At 37.3% G+C, this 19,697-nt stretch overlaps 1 protein-coding gene across 1 annotated transcript; it reads left to right on the top strand.

Annotated features, from left to right (window-relative positions):
* The first annotated feature begins 3,140 nt into the window (after window positions 1-3,140).
* On the top strand, window positions 3,141-14,896 carry rassf9 (Ras association domain family member 9). Its single transcript, XM_007249247.4, has 2 exons — window positions 3,141-3,468; window positions 11,958-14,896. Exons 1-2 carry the CDS (start codon window positions 3,422-3,424, stop codon window positions 13,231-13,233), a joined length of 1,323 nt encoding a protein of 440 aa, XP_007249309.3. The 5' UTR covers window positions 3,141-3,421; the 3' UTR covers window positions 13,234-14,896.
* The last annotated feature ends 4,801 nt before the right edge of the window (window positions 14,897-19,697 follow it).

Here is a 19,697-nt window from a genome sequence, read left to right as displayed (position 1 = left end):
TTCTCAGATCACATATGTTGAGATGCTGTCTGCACTGTTTATTTGCAAATAATCAGATTGGATGTGGCTATCGGCATGAGTTGCTTTGGTAGCTAGATTAGCGTCATTAACAAACCTTTGAAGCTCTTATTCCATTTGCATCACTATAGATGTGTAGGTCATTGTTTATCGCAGTGGGAGTGATGCAAAAGACACATTGAAATCTGATTTGAGCATCCAGAGCATACGATTGTCATTGCAGTTTAAATCCCTCCAAATATGGTTTGGATCTGATTACAAAAATCTGATCAAAAGTCAATTTAGAAACAATGTAGATTTGCCAAATTTGGACAGCAGTCTAAACAAAACCAAAAACAGCTATCTTTACTACAGTGCATTCATTGTAACTTAAGTCTGGGTTTCCCTCCTGTAGCCTAATTACTGAAGAACATATGCACAGCTAAAACTCCCGTGTGTAATTACTGCCTTGTGTTAAATGAAGTAGAAAAACAGCTCTGAATAAAACAGTTTAGAAATAAAAAAAACCCACAGCATTAAATGAACACCTGTAGGAGTGTAGGATGATCACCTACAAGAGTTCAATGAGGTGCCATTAACATCTACTATTGGGTCATTTTGGGTCATTCTGGTTTTTACACTACTGGTAGTTTTGGTGTAGGTTTTCTGTAGCCCAGCCACCAGATAACAGGTTACATTACAGAAATCCTTTGTTTCATTTGAAACACCTTCACAGTTGAAGCTGTATTTGACAGAAAATGTTGCAAAGATCTGTAAACACATTTCCAAAAAGTATACATCTTACGAGTAGCTATGAAGTAAATCTAATCAAGATGTGTGGATTATTTCAGATAAAAACTTTATTTTAAACTAAGCTGTCTGTGTGACTGATAGGATTAGCTAATGTTCGCTTAGAAGTTATCATATTGTTTGGAAGTTGTGATACTGAAGTATCACTTGAAATTGTAGCACTTATCTAAATTGTTGATTTGTAGTTCAGAATTCATTTGTTTAGAGAATTAACATAAACAGTGGTATTATTGTATTGTTGTTGATTAATATTAGACTGCCAGCTGATACTTAGATAACCTGGCTGTATAACCAAAAACATTAGAAAAGGTTAAGTTTTATATCACTTAATTTATTCCCCATTATTTTTGTATAGTATTATTTAAGGTACAGGTGTTGTTTCTGGTAAGAAAGAAGTAAAATATATGTTGTTTAATGTCTGTAAAAGTGTTTTTAATTCCTTTTTCATCTTCCCTTTTCACAGGGTGGAACAAACATGCCTGATACCGAGAAGAAGACATTTTACATTTTAAGAAATATTCAATTTTGATTAGCACACTGTTCAGTTTTAATGGAGCTGTGCTTCTGTTAGACATGCTCACTGATAAATACTTAATTTTATTAAGAAAAAGACAATACATTTATAAATGACAAACAACCCAACAAAAACTACAGAGTTAAAGTGGGTAAACTCAGTTTTTAGGGTTATTAATATGGTAGGTCAATTTAACTCTCTTTGTTCTGCTATATCAACTGACCACTGGGTTGTATACCAGATTGGATCATTAACACCCACTGCCCTGTCCACAGTTGGGGGTAATGCCCACCATGATGTATTCCTGGTACACACACTGTGAACTCTGTGGATGGAGGAGTGATAAACGCCCGTGCAACTTCACAGATGTTATGTCTCAACCATCTGGCACCCACTATTAGGCCTCACTCAAACTCAGATAATTCACAATGTTGTGCCATGAGCACACTGCACAGTGTTCAAACTTACTCTCAAGATTTTCAGGCACCCTGCTGCTAGAAAATTATCTTTTTTTAAGACATTTTCTGGTGCTCTTGCTGAGGGAAAATAACCTTTTTACATATGTTTTTTAATTATGTGGCAGATGGGTATATAGAAAAGGCATTGCAGTTAAACAAACATTCACTACATGCATTAATCAGATAGAAGTATAGATACTAGGGTTTAAAATACTTCTGTTCTCAAGCTTCTTTAGTCAAGTAGAAGTGTAAAAGTACAGGTTTCAAAACTACTTAAAGTATAAAAGTAAAAGTAATGTAATGAGGAAAAAATGCCATTAGGGACAAAAGCTTTCACTGCAAATTGTACTAAACTTAGTTGGGACATTTCACTCAAGTTCTCTGAAGTATCTACATGCATCATCTTCATACTAGACTACATACGTCTGCTTTGTTCTTGCTGGATTGTGGGCGTGACGTGTGCAGGTGTGATGGATCGTATAAACCAATAGGGTTTTGGAATGGTATATGTTTATACTTCTCATCCAACCACAATAACATTCACTCTATCCGGATGGAGCAATTTATCTGGATATGGTTCTTTGTTTGTGACTGATGAAATTAAATAGAAGTTAAGAGACTATTTTTAAAATGTAAGTAGAAGTAGACTTTCAGGGGTCTGAAAACGAATTACTCCAGTAAAGTATAGATGACCAAAAGTTCTACTTAAGTAAGGTAAAGTATTTCACATGTAGTACTTCATATCTTACTTCATATCTGCATAACAACACTAATTTCGTGTAAAATCACAGAAAAGAAAATAGGATCATTATAAGTTTAAGTAAAAAGTCGTCTGAAAAAGAATTACTTAAGTAAAGTATCGATAACCAAAATTTCTACTCAAGTAAGATATTCACATATTTCACCTATTTCACATATAGTACTTCACAACTTACTTAACAACACTAATTGTGTGTAATTGTGTTAAAATGGCCAGATGGATCACGTGACACTTGATCAACAAGCAGTCAACAAGTATTTTTGTCGTGTTAAGGTGATCTAGAGAAAGTTTTTAACCAGGAAAACACTGTAAAATATGTTTGTGAGCTTATAAACAATATTTTTCCAGTGCAGTAGTAGTTGTGTTACTCTTAAAGGGACTTGACATTGTTTATAACGTGCTTAATATAATATAAGCTAATAATAAGAGATATGTAAATGTATTGAGGGAAAACTTACAGCTTCAGATCAGTAGCTATTCAGTAATTGAGTACATTTAAAATATTTAAACCCTCTCAGACCTGTTTGTGTAGAGCTTTTGAGCTAATGGGAAATATTAGGGAGGCTATATTATCTGTTGATTGTGTTGTGGTGTTTTTTTCTCTGTGTGAAAGTGTGATAATTACAGCAGGTAAAGGTGCTGGGACTCATCTGTGAGGCACTGCTCTCTGTTTCCAGCCCTCCATTAGGTCACCTCCCTCTGGTGCTCTGGGACGGCCCTCTGCTAACCAGCCTGCCCCGCTTTTTTACTCCTCCACAACTTCTACAAGTTTTCCCACCGCGAGTACCGCCGCTCTCAGAGCCAGACTGAGAACCCAGAGACCTCAGAATGGAGCGGGACTGAGCGCTTCAGCCGCGCGGACTGAGGGTCTGAACCGGAGCAATGGCGCCGTTTGGAAAACACTTTCTGAAGGCTCGTTTGAAAAACAGGTGAAGGAGGATTTTATCTTTTTTAAAGGGTGATTTTCAGCGGCTGGAGGGAATTCAGACGCTCTGTTAAGAGTTTCACAATTTTTACATGGGTCAGCTACAGGAGTAAGAGCTAGACTGAATGAGAATGTGTCTTTTTCTTCTTAATTTAAAACATAAAAGGACTTTTAGTGTAATTTGTAGCCTGTGGGAATGTGTGCCGAGGGGCTGCTGGAGCTGAGAGAATCGTGTAGCTAACACAAAAGAGAAATGCCTTTGCTGTTGTAACCAGAGAAGCTGCATACAGTACAGTGTTGTTCAACTGTATGGCGCCCAGGCTCGAGTTACCAAGGTGCTGTTGTTCAGCTCACATGGATGCAGGTGCCTGGTGTGTGTGTGGTTGTGTGTGTGTGTGTGTGTGTGGAGAGAGAGAGAGAGTTACCTAAGAGTTACAGGTTTAATCTAATAAAACCACCCCTGACTGTTTACCACCTAGGCCTGTCACAATAAGCAACCTTTTAACCATATATTGTCTCAGAGATAATAGCAAAAAAATTTGTACCACTGATCATAATAACATAATGATGTATTTAATTAGCAAATAACTTTTAACTATGGGTAGGCAACATGGCCCTAAAATAATATCACGATGTTTCATGGTAATCTCGCAATAACAATATTCTTGGCGATGTGACAAAACACTAACTAAAAACTGAAAGAAACTACTACACTTCTGCAACAAAATGAAAATAACATTTAATTATTTGCATACAATACGATATGGCACACCCCTAACTGAGATATTAAAAAAAAATACAACAATTTTATCAGATTTGTAACAGAAGTTAATGATCCAGGATGTCACAATACTAAAAATGCACTCCAAATATCTCCATATATAATCCAGGACTAAAGTAAAATAAATTATACTGGACAGAATTAACCTGTGTCTATTAGATATATAATGGGAAATGAGAACAGTTAGAATTTTTTTACATTTTTTTAATTAAAAACAGCAAAAAAGTAGTACCCTGATGTGATAATTAGATTTGGGTGATTTTAGGTTATAATATTGTTCACAATATTTAAAAAAAATGTCATTATTATTGAATATGATATAATATTGCAAACCACTACTTCCAACTATTGATAATAATCAGACCTTGGAATGAATGGAAATATGTTTAAGGGTTGGTTTTCTGGACAAGGGTTAAGCTTAGTAGTAGACTAAGTTTTGTTTTGTTGTTTTCAATAGATACTAGTTTTAATCCCTGTCTGGGAAAACATCCCTATAATCCTTAAATAAATAAAATATAATTAACCCATAAGAGCCCAGAGCCATTCCTAAATATGGATACTAATTTAAAATTGAATCAGATAAATTCAGTGAGAAGCTCTTTTTTTTTTTCACTGTGAGAGCATGACATTGTTGGAACATGTAAATATTTTTCAGGGTAAAATCCTGATGTAACATAAATGACTCATCAACAATTAAATTTTTTCTAGAGATCAGGTCAGAACGTTCTACGGATAGTAAAACATTTCATTAAAGCGTTAAAGTGTTGTGATATGTGAAAGCATGAAATACAATCATCAACAACATGTGAAAGCAGAAAATACACTTTTAAGTTATATCTCCAGCATTAACCCAGCCCACCTGCATTCTGTAAATAAAGATGATCACAAAATTATACACACTGTCCTGTGATGCTCTCAGAAAGTTCAGTATATGTCACTTAGGGACATCATTAATGAAGATAATTGACAAAGTGCTTTAAGTAACTTTACACATATTTCCACTGGTGTGTGTCAGATACGTCAGCATGGGCTCTTTTGGGATAAAATAAAAACACATCAGCACAAGTAAGTAAGTAATTAACTCACTAAGTATCTTAAACATAATGGGCAGTATCGATCGTTAGCTAAAAATGATTGAAGTCATCTTCTTATATCATACGATAAGTCATTAATGTAATTATCATGACAGGCCTTCTGTTCCAATCTAGAATGCATCCTGAGGTAATAGAAAAAACAACAGCCCTATTCTAAGATCTCAACACTGCTTTGAGATCTCTGCTAGGCCTTGCTGAACCTACACTGTTATTACGGTTTGATCTCTTTAAAACACAAAGAGTCTACTTGCTTCTAGTGTAGAGGGATCCTGTCATCGACACCCATATAATTGCTTTTGCAATTTCCTTAAGTGGCTTGGTTAACTTTTGATGTCCTACTGGCTCCAGGTGGCCCAGAGGATTGTTATCTTCAGTCCAAGCATTTATAGTGTTTATAGCGGTTTAGATAAAAGTGCTAAAGATAGCTTCAGAACTAAATTAATTTAGCCAATAGAGCAATGCACGTCATCATAGAATATTACATTTGTCACACACTTTGTGGGTGACGTGTACTGGCCACTAAAATACATTTATTATTCATTTAACTTGTCATACAACGTGTTTTATGGGTGAGTTTTCTAAATCAGACAAGGGTTAGGCCAAAGCATTGTGCTGGACTTAATCACAGTTGGAAATGTAGACTTCTTAGTGTAAGATTAGGCTGAAAAGTTACAGCAAGACAATAGTAATAGGTAAATGCAGCATAATGGCATTTTTCCAGTACCAGTACCAAGTCAATGCTTTTTTTAATTAAGACTATCATGCTTTAAACTGTGATTAGTTTTATTGAAATTATTCACTTTAATTAGCTAAAAATATCTGAAAGTATGCTCTCATGCCCAAACAACGCAAACATTTACTAGGCTGCCTCTAATACGTATCAGGAATTTGCCCTCACTTTTCTGTAACAATAATATCTACCCTTCTGGGAAGTCTTTACACTGGATGTTTGAACTTTGTTAAGGATCTGTTTGCAACCATGCCAAAAGTACTGGATAGAAAAATGCTGTTAATCTCTTATAACTCAATGCTACAAGGATTTATACACTTCTAGCTGATACTTGGCAATGGGCATGGTGACTTTAGGCTCAAATATAGCAGCTCGATTTAATGGGCAATGCTTTCATATGCTGATATTCTGTTCTTTTTGGATTTGCTATTGGATTTACAGACACGTCTAATGTATTAGAAACTCTAACATATATTTTACAGTATCTAGTCTGTCAGATATTATGAACATTTATTACCCTATCCAGAGATCCTTTAAGATTGGGTTTTGGGTTTTAATGTTACAGTATGATTGGCTTTAAAGCATCACAGACTGTAATTATCTCAAGTGTTCAGATGGAAAATAGATCAGAGGTAACTTAACTCTTATCGTCTGCTATTTCATGTGGTGCGTGAAGGCTGTCTCCTGCCTGGTGGATCGTTTTATTCATCAGTGTGTTTGCTTTATGTACGCTATGAATATGCTGAGGAATGGTCCATCAAAAAAAAAAAGACTTTGAACTAAATGGCTGCTTTGCCACGCACGGTTATTATGCATGCCTTACTATACATCTCTTCTGCCATTAGTGTGTCAGTCATGTGCCAGTGAGAATTAGTGGTTATTTTATAATAGCAATATGATACACACTGTTATGACAGTTGAATTATAACAGTTAGTTTAATACATATTATTATGACAGCTAAATTACTTTGTGGTATTAGGCAATTCAAAACATGGACAGTAACAGAACATTGATCAGTCTGTTGTTTAAGTCTAGCCTTCATGCAGTACAAGTTATTAGTTGTGCCATTTACAGCAAAATCCCCTATGTAATTAATTAACTTAGTATTCATTTGTGTGTAGCTAGACTGAAAAAAAAATACTACAAGTGTTCATTCACTAATGTTTTGCTAATTTAACACTGCAGGTGTGGGGAATTTGTGATTTTGCGGGTTTTCTAAAGAAAGATGAGACTGTTTTGTCTTCCCAGAGATGCCTATCTCAGAAAGAGGTCTTGGAGAAGATCAACAAACCTCAATGTTTATTCCTCCAACCCCCCTCATCCTCTTTAGATAAGATGCAGGAAATTCAGGAAAATTGTTTCTTGTTTATGTCACCCTAGTCAAAACCGCCTGGTGAAATCTCCCACATGTTTACACGTTCTACCAACATTATAGTCCATATGAAATATTGGGCGTTAAACTTTGAAAATAATTTAATTTTAGCTGAAAGATAATGTTCTGCAGAATTATCACAATAAACTATATTATTAAGATCATTAGTTTTACTTTATAGCATGTGATTTTCCAGTAATAACCCAACAGTGTAATAACAAACTGTACTATCTTCTAAGATTACTAATTACTAATAACTAATAATATTTTAAATGGAAAATTATGTTCTGCACAACATATATTATTATGTTAACATACAGGAATTGTTTTATACATCTCACTTAGTTTACTCACAACCAAAGAGCAGATTTCAAGATTTCGTTTCCATTGGTGTTCAAAGTTGTAGTAAAAGAGTTTATGTTTGTAAATAATTAAATACATTCTTACTCATAGTTTGTAATGCTAAAAATTTTTAATTCTGGATCATCTGTGTGACCTGTTCCAAGCCTGAGGCATGTTACTAACTGTAATTATAGGAACTGTCAAATTAATCAAATTTCCAATTTTAATTTTTTTGAACACTTGAAAGAAGTGCTTCTCTAAAGATCTAAAAATGAAAGTAATATATACCTATTAGTCAGGAGATTTTTTTTAAATCCAAAAAAATCAGATTATCTTAAAAGATTCATCTTGTGGTTTTAGTAGTGTGTAATGTTATTACGAATTGACAGTTCAGTGGAACTGTGGAGGTCAAGATCAGATCTGAAAGACCAAGATTTGTGCTGGTCAGAAAGGCAAATGAAAATGCCTATACTGCTAGCAACCTTTAGGTCAAAGTTTAGTTACACTTAGGTTACGTTAAGGTTTAGGTTAAGTTTAGATTCAGGTAACAAAATTACACTGGTTGCATTGTACTATTCTCTGTTTAAATTGTTTGATTTTTGTTTGTCATAAAACTGGATAATGATCCAAAATATACCTGAAAATCCACAATAAACTGCCTGAAGAGACACAAGCTGAACTTTTTGGAATGGCTCTGACAGACCCCTGTCCTGAGCATCATAAAAATTAGTGGATACTTAAACAAGCTGTAATGCAAAGCAAACAATGAAAAACCAGAACTAGAGTGGGAAACAATTCAAACTACAAGAACTGAAAGACATTCAGATGCTATAAAAAGTGTTTGGAAGTTGGAATGGCTTTAGTTTATTACAGGCTTTACACTATCACAGGCTTGTCTTTCTCACACATCTTCAAGAAGCCCGTCTGTCTCCTGCCTGGTATTGTTCAGCATGGCATATGAATGGCATTTGTTCTTTCTGGTCTGTGGCCAAGCACAATGTGGTCTCTGGAGGAGGACAGAATTGCCCTGTATCACTCTACAGTGTCTGTCTCTAATGGTCACAGGGCCTGTTGGTGTTTGCTTAGTGAGAAGGGAATCACAATGTACCGTTTTCTTCACCTTCACTGAGCTTATCAGGACTTAACAGGAATAGATTAGCCTAATCTGCATTCCACAACACAACTCTGGTTTAGACGTATTGTAATTCCCACAAGTTCAATGGGTTTTTCCATGCAGGTGCTTTTATGATACGATAGGCATGTACATATGTAAATGGGTATGTTTAGGGTCCAGCAATTGGGAGTAATACCATTCAATATACAGTAAGTGTTTACAGTGGAGGGTACTTATTAATGTCTAAAGTGCCATATTGAAACCATTACATTCACATGCATTGTGTAACTGTTTTTCCATACAGAATTGTTTCAATACCTCAGCTTTAAATCCCTCTTTTGTTTTGATACTAGCATGAAAATGGAATTCCCATTTTTCCATGGTGCGTAAATTTGGTGGCAGGAAGTGTGTAACAGGATGCTGCCTGTGTCCACTGATTTTCACACAGGACAAACACAGGTGTTTCCACCCCACATCTGTTAATTTCCTGCACAGATGAGGGTTTGAAAAACTAAACAGACCTCCAGCATTTGTTCAAGAGGATAAAGTGTGACTCTTTGTTAGATATCATTCTTTAACCTGTTTAAATTTGTACTGTGCATGCATTTCACGGTGGATACTGTGGTCATAGCTAAGGAATGGTTGTCTCAGTATGGTTACTTTATAGCATGGTGCTCTATAGTGTTAACTGCTAGTGTCAAATTGTGCGTCTGTTCACAAAGCTATCATTAACTGCAGGGGGATGGCTCACTCCCAGTATGATGTCAGTTAAATGACAGCATTTTGCCAACTTTACCACATGTGCCTTAGCAGGATTTCTGGAGATTATGAGCAGTAGCTCATGCAGTTTATTATCATAATACAAGCATGTTTGACGTCCCATGTTGTATTTAAAAGCTTGACATTTAACTTGACTATCTAATCAGTTCTGTTACATAAAGACTCCTCTTATTACTCATGTAATAATATGGCAAAGACTTTGTTGAGTGGGTTGCTATGGCTAGAGGATTAGTGATGTTTTTAAAGAATATATTATTGATTGGTAATAATTATATTATATATAACTGTAATTAGTATTGCGCTGTATCAGGAAGAAGTATTTAGTTACTAAGTAGCAGTAGAAACACAACTGAATTCAGACACTTCCTTATTAACAATATGTGATAGCATTAAGGTTAGTAAAAGCAAGATTAAATCATAATTGACTGTTACTCTTCTTAACCACTGTGAGTGCACCAATATTAACATTTTTGTTTGAAGGCTGAATGCCAATTCCACTATTTAACAAAGTAGTTACATAGTATAAATTAGTTTTATTTTTGCTTGTCAAACTTTTAAATATTTATTAAATCCTGACCTACCAACCAAGCAGACATACAAACAAAGCACAATACATTTACCTCAGCAGTGGTGTTCCAATCATGAATTTACTTCAGAAGAGCTTATTCTAGTCACACATTTAGTTAGCTAATTACCTAGCCCCCTTGGCAGTGCAACTGTAGTCTTAAATGTACCCCAGTAGTGATATTCTAGTCATATATTTATCTCAACAGTGACACTCAAGTCTTTAAGACAGAAATGTATACAGAGAAAAGGAGTCAGTCATTTTGTAAAGCAAAAATGCTTAAGCTAAGTTACTACAACTAAAGCGAAAGCTACTATCCCCTGTACAGCTTGTCTTTTTAATATGGAAAACAGCTAGTTTGTGAAGCGATAGGAAAATATAAAGCGTGATAAATTATGCTAAACGATTTATAGTACAATATAAAAATGAACTTGAACTTGCATGTTCTTGGCTCTTGCTGGCAGCTCTCCCACACTCCCTGCATCGTGAATAGCAGCACTTTAGGAGCGTGAACCTGCTGTTGCCTTATAGGAAAAAATCTAAAATTCATGGCATCAGGTAGTTTATAAGCACACACTTAGAGGAGAAAACGTGGTCTCTTTCGTAGTAGTCTGTTGCTTAGTAACAAAGCAATTCGAAATGCATTCTCATCCACATAAAAAAATAGCTGATCTACTTAATAGTGTCCTAAACGTAAAGAGGGATCCATTGCTAGCTTTGAAGCTGTCTTCAAACATCAGTTCTCAGCATTTACTCAATTATTGCAAACTGCCACAATGGATCTAATGGAGCAGCCAGACTGCGCAGTTCATTAGTCTGTCTTACACAGTCTTTTTGTATGGAGGTGATATGTCAAGTTGTTTGCTGCTCAGGTATTTACTTGGCTCAGTTGAGCTCTCAGGGCCTCCTAACCATTAACCAGGCACTTGTGGTTTTGCATACATATTGCATTCCACCGGGGTCTTTTATCAAGGGCTCACACAACATACCACTTGCGTTTTTTCTGTTGTGCTGGACTGTAAATCTGTAAAAGCCAGATCAACAAACAATTGCACAGGACATAGGCAGGGTTTTTCCTGTGGATTAAGGGAAAAATAAGGAATTAAGGAATTACAATTTAAATTCATGTGGAGAATTTGAAAGGTAGAATGTAAGCTTCTGATGTCTTGCATGATAGCTGATGGCTTGTTTTCTATTTTTCATTATGTTAATATCATATTAGTCTTTTTAGATCTCTGGCTGATACTGAAACAGAAAAGCCAGATGAAGTATTGTGTAAAACACTAATGGATGAATAAAAGCACATTAAAGGAAATGATCTGTACATTTTTGTGCTAGGCATAGGAAAAAGCCTTTTAAAGATACACACCAGTGCCCTAGATTATGTTCTGAAATAACTCTGTCCATTGTTTCAGTAGTAAGTTGATAAATCTGTCAATACACTGAAATAAAAAGGCTATAAAAAGGCTGTTGACCATTTCTTTCTCATGACAAATATCTCATGACATACCCATGACCTGAATTAGTTTCTGTTTGCCTTGGCCAAGTTTGCAGAGCTGTTTTTGACTGTCTCTCTGTCTTTCCCAGTGAACATTTTGGTGGTAATAACTGAGGATGTTTGTATTCATGCAATTCCCTCATCTGTTTCCTTGCAGATAATGAATTGCTTCTATAAAAGTCTCAGCGATATTAATAAACTCTCTTTTTTTCCTAGGTCTAAAGATGCAGAGGAGACACCACCAGGGAAGGAAATTCAAGTGCTTGTGTGCAAAGAAGAGAAAGCTGTCTGTGGAGTCACCAAGCATACAACTTGTGCCGATGTGGTTCAGGCTCTACTGGAAGACCATAAGACAGTTCCGGAAAGTAAGAGGCTCTTGCATGGGGAGCCAAAAGAGTTCTGTCTGTTGGAGCGATGGAAGGGATTTGAAAGGGCTCTGCCCCCTCTCACCCGTATCCTCCGGCTGTGGAATGCGTGGGGTGAAGAAAGACCCTTTATCCAGTTTGTCTTGGTGAAGACCAGTGACTTTGTGCCATCCACCACTGGTGCCAAGAGGGCAACAAAGTCCCGTGGGGTCAAATCTAAGAAATGGGAGCAGGGTCCGGCACAATATGCCAAGACTCTTCCTGTGGAGCGTCAGAAGCGCATGGTAAAGAAGGCCTTCCGCAAGCTGGAGAAACTGCAAAAGGGAGGGCCTTCAGAGGGCTCAGAGGAAATTGACAAAATGGTGAAACTGCTCATCACGCAGGACCATACCATCCGGCAGCAGATCCACAAGATGCGTGAACTGGACCTGGAGATCCAGCAGATGGAACAGCAACTAAAGGACAGTCCTGTGCCTGCTGAGAAGGATTCCAGTGAGCATTTCATGTCCTTTTCTGTTTTCCAGTGCGAGGACCAACTGCAGGAGTATCTTTACACCAGTGATGGTGTCGAACAACTGGATCTACAGGTGCGCCAGCATCAAGAACTCATTGATGAGCTGTCCAGAGATATTGACCTAGAGCTGAGAAGTGCCCTTCAGACAATAGACTCAGATGAGCTGAAAGGTGCAGCAGCTGCATGTCCTGCACTGGATCTGCACTCCATCTCCTCCCTGTCATCTGCAGAGCTCTTAGAGCTGGACGGTCTGCGCAGTGAGCTGGAGCTGAGCATGAGAGCAGGACTCACACTCCACACTCAAACCCAGGATATGGAGAAGCAGCTGCAGCACAATGGAATGATGCTGCAGTCCAGAAACCAGGAGTATCAGCATCTCATCACCCAGCTGAGCTCACTGCAGCTCGGGGACTGCTCTGAGGCTTCAAGCTCTGTGTCTCTGAAGAGTCCTGTCAGGGCTGGTGTCTCTCAAACAGTGGGAAAGCTTAGGCTGACCCTATCTCCTACAGACGTTACAGATACAGACTCAGACACTGGCATAAGTTCCACACATAGCCAGGACTCACTGTCTCCCTGTGTGGAAAGAGCAGCACCCCTAGACACTGATGTCTAAACCAGACTATACTGGACCAAATTTAGAACTTGTAGTTTCAGGCAGCTTGACCAAAAAATTATAATTTAATGGTAATTTGAATTGCTGGATGTTTAACTTCAAGCTACAAACTTTGCTTTTTAGAGCAACAAAGATGCAAACTTTGTTCCTTGTTTCTGAGTGGACTATGCATTTCAATTAGGGATGCACTGAGTATTTATAAATCAAATATTGAAAGTAAATACACTGGAAATGTATTACTGAACAAACAACCTTTACTTTGAAAAGCAAGACAAAATACATTTAGACGGTTCAGTTTGTGCAGTCGTGAAAACGTGCAAAAAATAAAAACCTGCAAAAACGTTTTGCAAAATGGTTAATTTTTTGTTCGCTTATGGATTCAGCCAATATTTGAATTTCAGTGCATCCTTATTTGCTATGTACTTATGTTTAGAAGATGAAGCATTTAAGTGACCTATTGTTTTTTTTGCTTTTTTTTTTTTTTTTTTTTTACGTCTCTCAGAAACTAAATGCCATAATACCATTACATACTACACAAGAGTTAAAAGAAAATATCTAATGTTTGTGATCTAATAATGTTGATCATTTTATCAGGTGAACATCTATAAAGCATTTTACACCTGCCCTCTGTAACAATACTCTCAGATCCATGCATAAATAAAATTACCGCAGGACATTTGTCGCGACCATGAAAGAGAGAAATACCCCAGGACACCATGTAAATTTAATTTTGCCCAAATTAGAATATATGCTGCATTCCATTTGACTAAGATGTCAAATTCCCAAATTCCAAGTTGAATAATTGTACTAAAATAACTTCACAGATCAGATTTCATATTCTGAAAGTTTATTAGCACTTATATATGTTTAAATCATCAAATCAGACATAAATCAGTCATGGAAATGTTTTAAAATAGTGTACAATTATTTTAATGTTTAACTAAAACACTGTCAACTCATGATGTCATTTCCACTTATGAGGTAAATGGAATGCAGCAATAGAATAACTATTTTTGGATACAATATTTTTCACCGGAAACAGTTACTGTACATTGAATGTAAAGTATTTAAGGTCATTTAAAAATATGCTTAACAATGAATAACTTATTGTTTTATATTAAAACATACAACAGGAAGTTTGTAGAGTTGATTTAGGCCTACCTATTTTTCTGAATTTCTTTGAAAATCTTTTTCTTTATTTTGTTGTCTATTTGTTGAGCTATGATACAGTATGAACTACCAATCATATCCATACATACACTCATAAAAACTAAGGTGCTACATGTCTCTTTAAGCAATGCTCATCATAAAGAAGCATTGTAGCAGTGTAGAGAGTGTGAAGGTTCTTCACCAGTTTAAAGGATCTGCTGCACCTTGATTTTTGATGTTTTTGTAGCACCTTTGTTTTTATGCGTGTACTTAATAATGCATTGAAAAATTCTTGTTATTTTAAATTAGAAGAACATAATTTATTTATTATACACTGAGGTTAATTTAAAATGACCCACTATGTCAAAATTTTTTAACTATATTCTGACATAGGTGATCTTAATTAATAGTTGTAAAATACATGTACAATTTCCATTTGCGCTTTATGAAGTTTTGTTTTTATAATGATTTTATGATATTTTCCCAATAAAACATCCCAACAACATGGTGTCAAACCTTATTTCAGTATAGCCACGTGTAGCTACAGTGTATCTTCACTCAGAGTCTGTTGCTCTTAGTCACACTTGGAGGGAAATAAAACTGCTCTTAGGACTGGGTTTCAGTCTGACTTAGGTACACAGTGATGAGGTGAGTCAGGAATTTGAATGGGGGAAAAAACCTTTGTACACTTCTCCAGTCAGAGCCAGTAAATAGACATTTGAGCTCCTTCACACAGAGTAATTGCCTCGTTTTCTTTCTCTCCGAATGTGCGACAGGCCAAGGCAATCCCATTAAAGCTGCTGTCTCATTGCTGTATATTGCAGCCCTTCTGCTCCTCCTCCTCCTTTGCTGACCACGTGAAGGGTCACAACATGCCATTCAGTTTACACACGGCGCGCATGACTAATCACAATAGTGGTGTTTCAAAGTACTTTTTATGATGCAAATCAGTTTTAGAAATGGTGCAGTAATCACGCCAGCACGAGGGCCTTGCTTTTCCAGTTGGACCTTGCAGTTTTGAAAGAATATTAATGAGATGCAGGTTCATTATGATCGCTCTGCATTTTTTGGGTCGCACTGTGATAATTACACTAATTCTCGCTCCAATGCCGATCAGACTGAGGAGCACTGGCATCCCCCTGTGGGGTGAGGCTACCACAGTGCCAGCCTAAGTCAGAGATGTCTCATCATGCCACCATTACCATGGCGACTTGTTTACCTCTGCCGTGCTTTCAGGAGAAACAAGAGGCCTGCCAGGACTCAGTCATGTTGCAAAATGGCCGTAATTACTTTGCTGAAAACGGCAATTACTGCCTCTTTTTATCTCCCTCTTCTGCTGTGGTGGCTTCTCCAGCACTAACAATTACTTGGGCTGCGTCCCATAAACAGTCATTTCCAAGAGCCGCCCCTTCTGCTGGACTGCAGATAGACTGCAGCTGACAACGTATGTGGCTTTAGCATTGTATGCTAGTTGTGTACTTAGCATACATACAGGGGTTGGACAATGAAACTGAAATACCTGGTTTTTGACCACAATATTTGCTGTGATTTGGGCAGTCGTGGTTTTATGTTTTCATGATACAATCCGGGTTAGCACCCGAACATCCCTTTCAGACAGTTTCCTCTTGCGTCCACAGTTAATCCTGTTGGATGTGGTTCGTCCTTCTTGGTGGTATGCTGACATTACCCTGGATACCGTGGCTCTTGATACATCATAAAGACTTGCTGACTTGGTCACAGATGCGCCAGCAAGATGTGCACCAACAATTTGTTCTCTTATGAACTCTGGTATGTCACCCATAAAATATTGCATTGCAATATTTTGAGCAAAACTGTGCTCTTACCCTGCTAATTGAACCTTCACACTCTGCTCTTACAGGTTCAATGTGCAATTAATGAAGACTTGCCACCAGGCTGCTCCAATTTAGCCATGAATACTCCCACACTAAAATGACAGGTGTTTCAGTTTCGTTGTCCAACCCCTGTATATAAAGAGAGGCTCAGAACACTAAATCAGGTAATTACTGGAAAAGTGATGTGGGCTGAAATGGTGCAATAGTTGTGTTAAGTAGGCAGTTCTATCCTATATTTTTGAGGTGAACCTGTTCAACCCCTAGCATTAAGACAGATTTAATCTTAACTGGCACCAGCTAAACGCAGATTTCCAGATTCCACTCTCATTTCACAACTCTTTGATATGTTTTGGCTCAAGCGATGTTAGATAGGGATCTGCTTAGCAAGACAAAAAGAGTCTTGCTGGTTGAGGTTTGCATGCAGCAACATCTGAGCTGAGACATTTTACAGATCCCACAGACCCTCATACTTACATCCAGTATGAAAATCATATAGATAAAGCATATAGCTGATCCTTGTATGTATTCATGTTTGCTCTGTTATCTGATAAGTTCAACAGGCAAAAAACTGGTGCCTGCATTATTTGTTTTTGAACATGTAGCTATACATCCTCTTACATTAAAAATAGTGTCAGACCTGTCAGATAGGAATTACACTTTCAATATATTTGAAACTATAGCTATTCTGGTTTTAGAGTAATGGCACTCAACTGGCTACAATCTTAGTAGTCAAAAGTTTAAAACAAAAAGTCAGCGTCAAAGTGGATTAAACGTGAACTGAACTGGACCAGAGCCTGATGTAATCCTTACCCGACAGGACTGACACTGTTATTAAGACCAGGGAAGCTCATAAACAAGCAATAGAGAAGTAATGATTGTCTGGGGATGATTGACTCAACAAAAACAATAAGCTTTCTTAAAGCATATTTTAAATGCTGCTTTAAACATTACCATAGATCATCGAATCAAAGTAGGGCAAATACATGTCTTCCCTTTAGAGAACCGTGCAACAAATTTCCCCTGTTGTTCAAAAGCAATTCATTGCATATGCATGAAGCGTGAAAATTAGCCGGCCTGCGAAAACCACAAAAGCAATTCACTTGACAGCAACCCAATTTTCTTTTGTTTGAACCTTATGATAACATGTTGAGAGCTGTAATTATGTTTTAATGCCACGTTTGAGGGGTGCTGTTTTTAGTGATGGAGGTCATGTTGCGTTACAACTAACCCTCTCACAATAGAGTGACCGAATGGTGCTGATGATTCAAACAAGTTAGAAAACAAATTCAATCACAAATTTAAACATAATTAAACCTGACGTAGTTTGCAGCCCTCCCAAAAACCTCTTGTGTTGCCCATTATGTAAAAACATCCTGAATGTCCCACTGCCTTTCATAAATGATCATGATAAACTTTTATAATTTAATATTGCTGATGCTTTTACTCTGTTTGCATTAATGATTTCAGCTATTTATAATTATAAATATACACACACAGCTTGTCAAGTCCCTGAAGAGAAAGGAATATACTAGATAATAGAATAGGACTCTGGAGCATTTAACCAAAAATTGGCACCATGCCTAACACTAAGCATAGGCTACACAGGTATAAGCCCTGTGGAACAGTGGATTCCTGCTCTGGTATGATGGAATGATGGTGCTGCATCCAGTGCTTTTGGGATGAGTTGGGATGATGTAGGCTGGTGACTGCACTAGCAGCTGATGTTGAATGCAATCAAATGCTCACAGCAATGCTTCAGAGTGTAGTAGAAAGCCTTCTTTGGACAGTAAAGACTGTGACTCTAACAAAAGCAGAATACACTCCATTCAAATGCCCCTGAAACAGTAAAGAAACAATGGCGATAAAACAATGTTTGTGTACACAAGCGTTATATACTACTAGTAAGAGAAAGATAGAGAGACAGTATGAGAAAGAGAAGCCCACTAAAAACCTGCTGGCATGTCTGAACAGCACCAGCTTCAGAGGGTAATTACCCCAGCCGAGGCACTGTTAAAACAAGGTGCCATCAGTGGCAGAGCTATAAACAATGTGGTAATTAGAAAAAGCCAGAACATGCAGTCGGCTATGAACACAAATACATTCAAATCGCTCTCCTTTGGGTTTAGATTCAAGATAAGCTTCTTAATGTAATAGAAAAATAGGCTTGTGTGGACTGATTAAGCCCACAGCACACTGCTCAACCTGGCCATGATCCTGTAGTTTGAATTTTTACATTATAACCCAGACCTGAAAGAAACACTGCCAAACAGTGTGATCATCAAAGCCTCTTTCCAGTGTTTGCCAATTTTAAGAATACACTAAAACCTGAATGGAAAAAGACAAAAAAATAGAGTAATGATGGGCAGATAATGCCAGACAAACCTTCAAAGGATGCTTTGCACATTCTAAAATCCAGAGTCCAAAGCTTGTTTACAAAACAGCTCTGCACTGCTCTCCCAGAACTGTCTGGTGTGTTTGCACTCCCAGATGTTTGGTGGGCAATGCTGGAGTGGCAGCAGTGGAGATTTCAGACCTTGTTAGATGGACCACTGCTTGTTGAGCCTAACTTTACAGTCATAAAAAAGCAAATGGCTGTGAAGATGGTTCTGCTAAAAGAGCTTTTTATAATAATGTTCATGATAGCAGTGCTGCATAGTGGAACAGCACTACTACTCTATATGACCCTGTACTATTTTTAACTCCCTGTACTACTCAATACTCTCTATACTACCCAATACTGCCTATATACTACCATTATTATCTATACTAATCTACTCGACCCTGTACTACTCAATACTTTCTATGCTACCCTATACTCCCTATACTACAATGTACTATTCTAAACTCCTTGTACTACCCAATAGTCCCTGTACTACCATTACTTTCTATACTACTCTATACAACCCTGTACTATTTTTAATTCTCTTTACTATCCAATACTCTCTGTACTACCATATACTCCCCATACAAATGCTCCTTTTTCTTACCTATTTTACACAATACTATTTTATACTTCCTATATGACCCTGTACCCCTCTTTATATACTCCCCATATTATCCTATACTACCCTTCACACCATGGTATGGTGCCACAATGTTTTATTCCTTTTCTATTGGCAGTATTTCTCTACAGGTAAGATATGTCCACTTCCGGTCAGATCAGGAATGTGATGTTACACATCTCAGATATTCAGTCTCAGGATTTGCAGTGACGCTTTCAATGATGTCAAGCACTTTCCAGCATTCATAGTGTATAGTGAACCCCTAATAACATTCCCTTCATTCAATCCCACGCTGAAATTGTACTGTGGGCATGAATAGCAAACACAAACACACTCAGTATTTCCATTAAGATTTACATACAGTGTATGCGCACATGTGCACCTCTTGGGTGGTCTAACATCTATATCTATTACCCACGCTTGTGCTGAGGGGTCTGTGACACTTTCATGGCTCAGCCTC

The sequence above is a fragment of the Astyanax mexicanus genome, chromosome 9 (assembly GCF_023375975.1).
Source record: "Astyanax mexicanus isolate ESR-SI-001 chromosome 9, AstMex3_surface, whole genome shotgun sequence".
Classification (NCBI taxonomy): Eukaryota; Metazoa; Chordata; class Actinopteri; order Characiformes; family Acestrorhamphidae; genus Astyanax; species Astyanax mexicanus.
The sequence above is the reverse complement of the archived record's forward strand: the minus strand, read 5'-3'. Positions and strand labels throughout refer to the sequence as shown.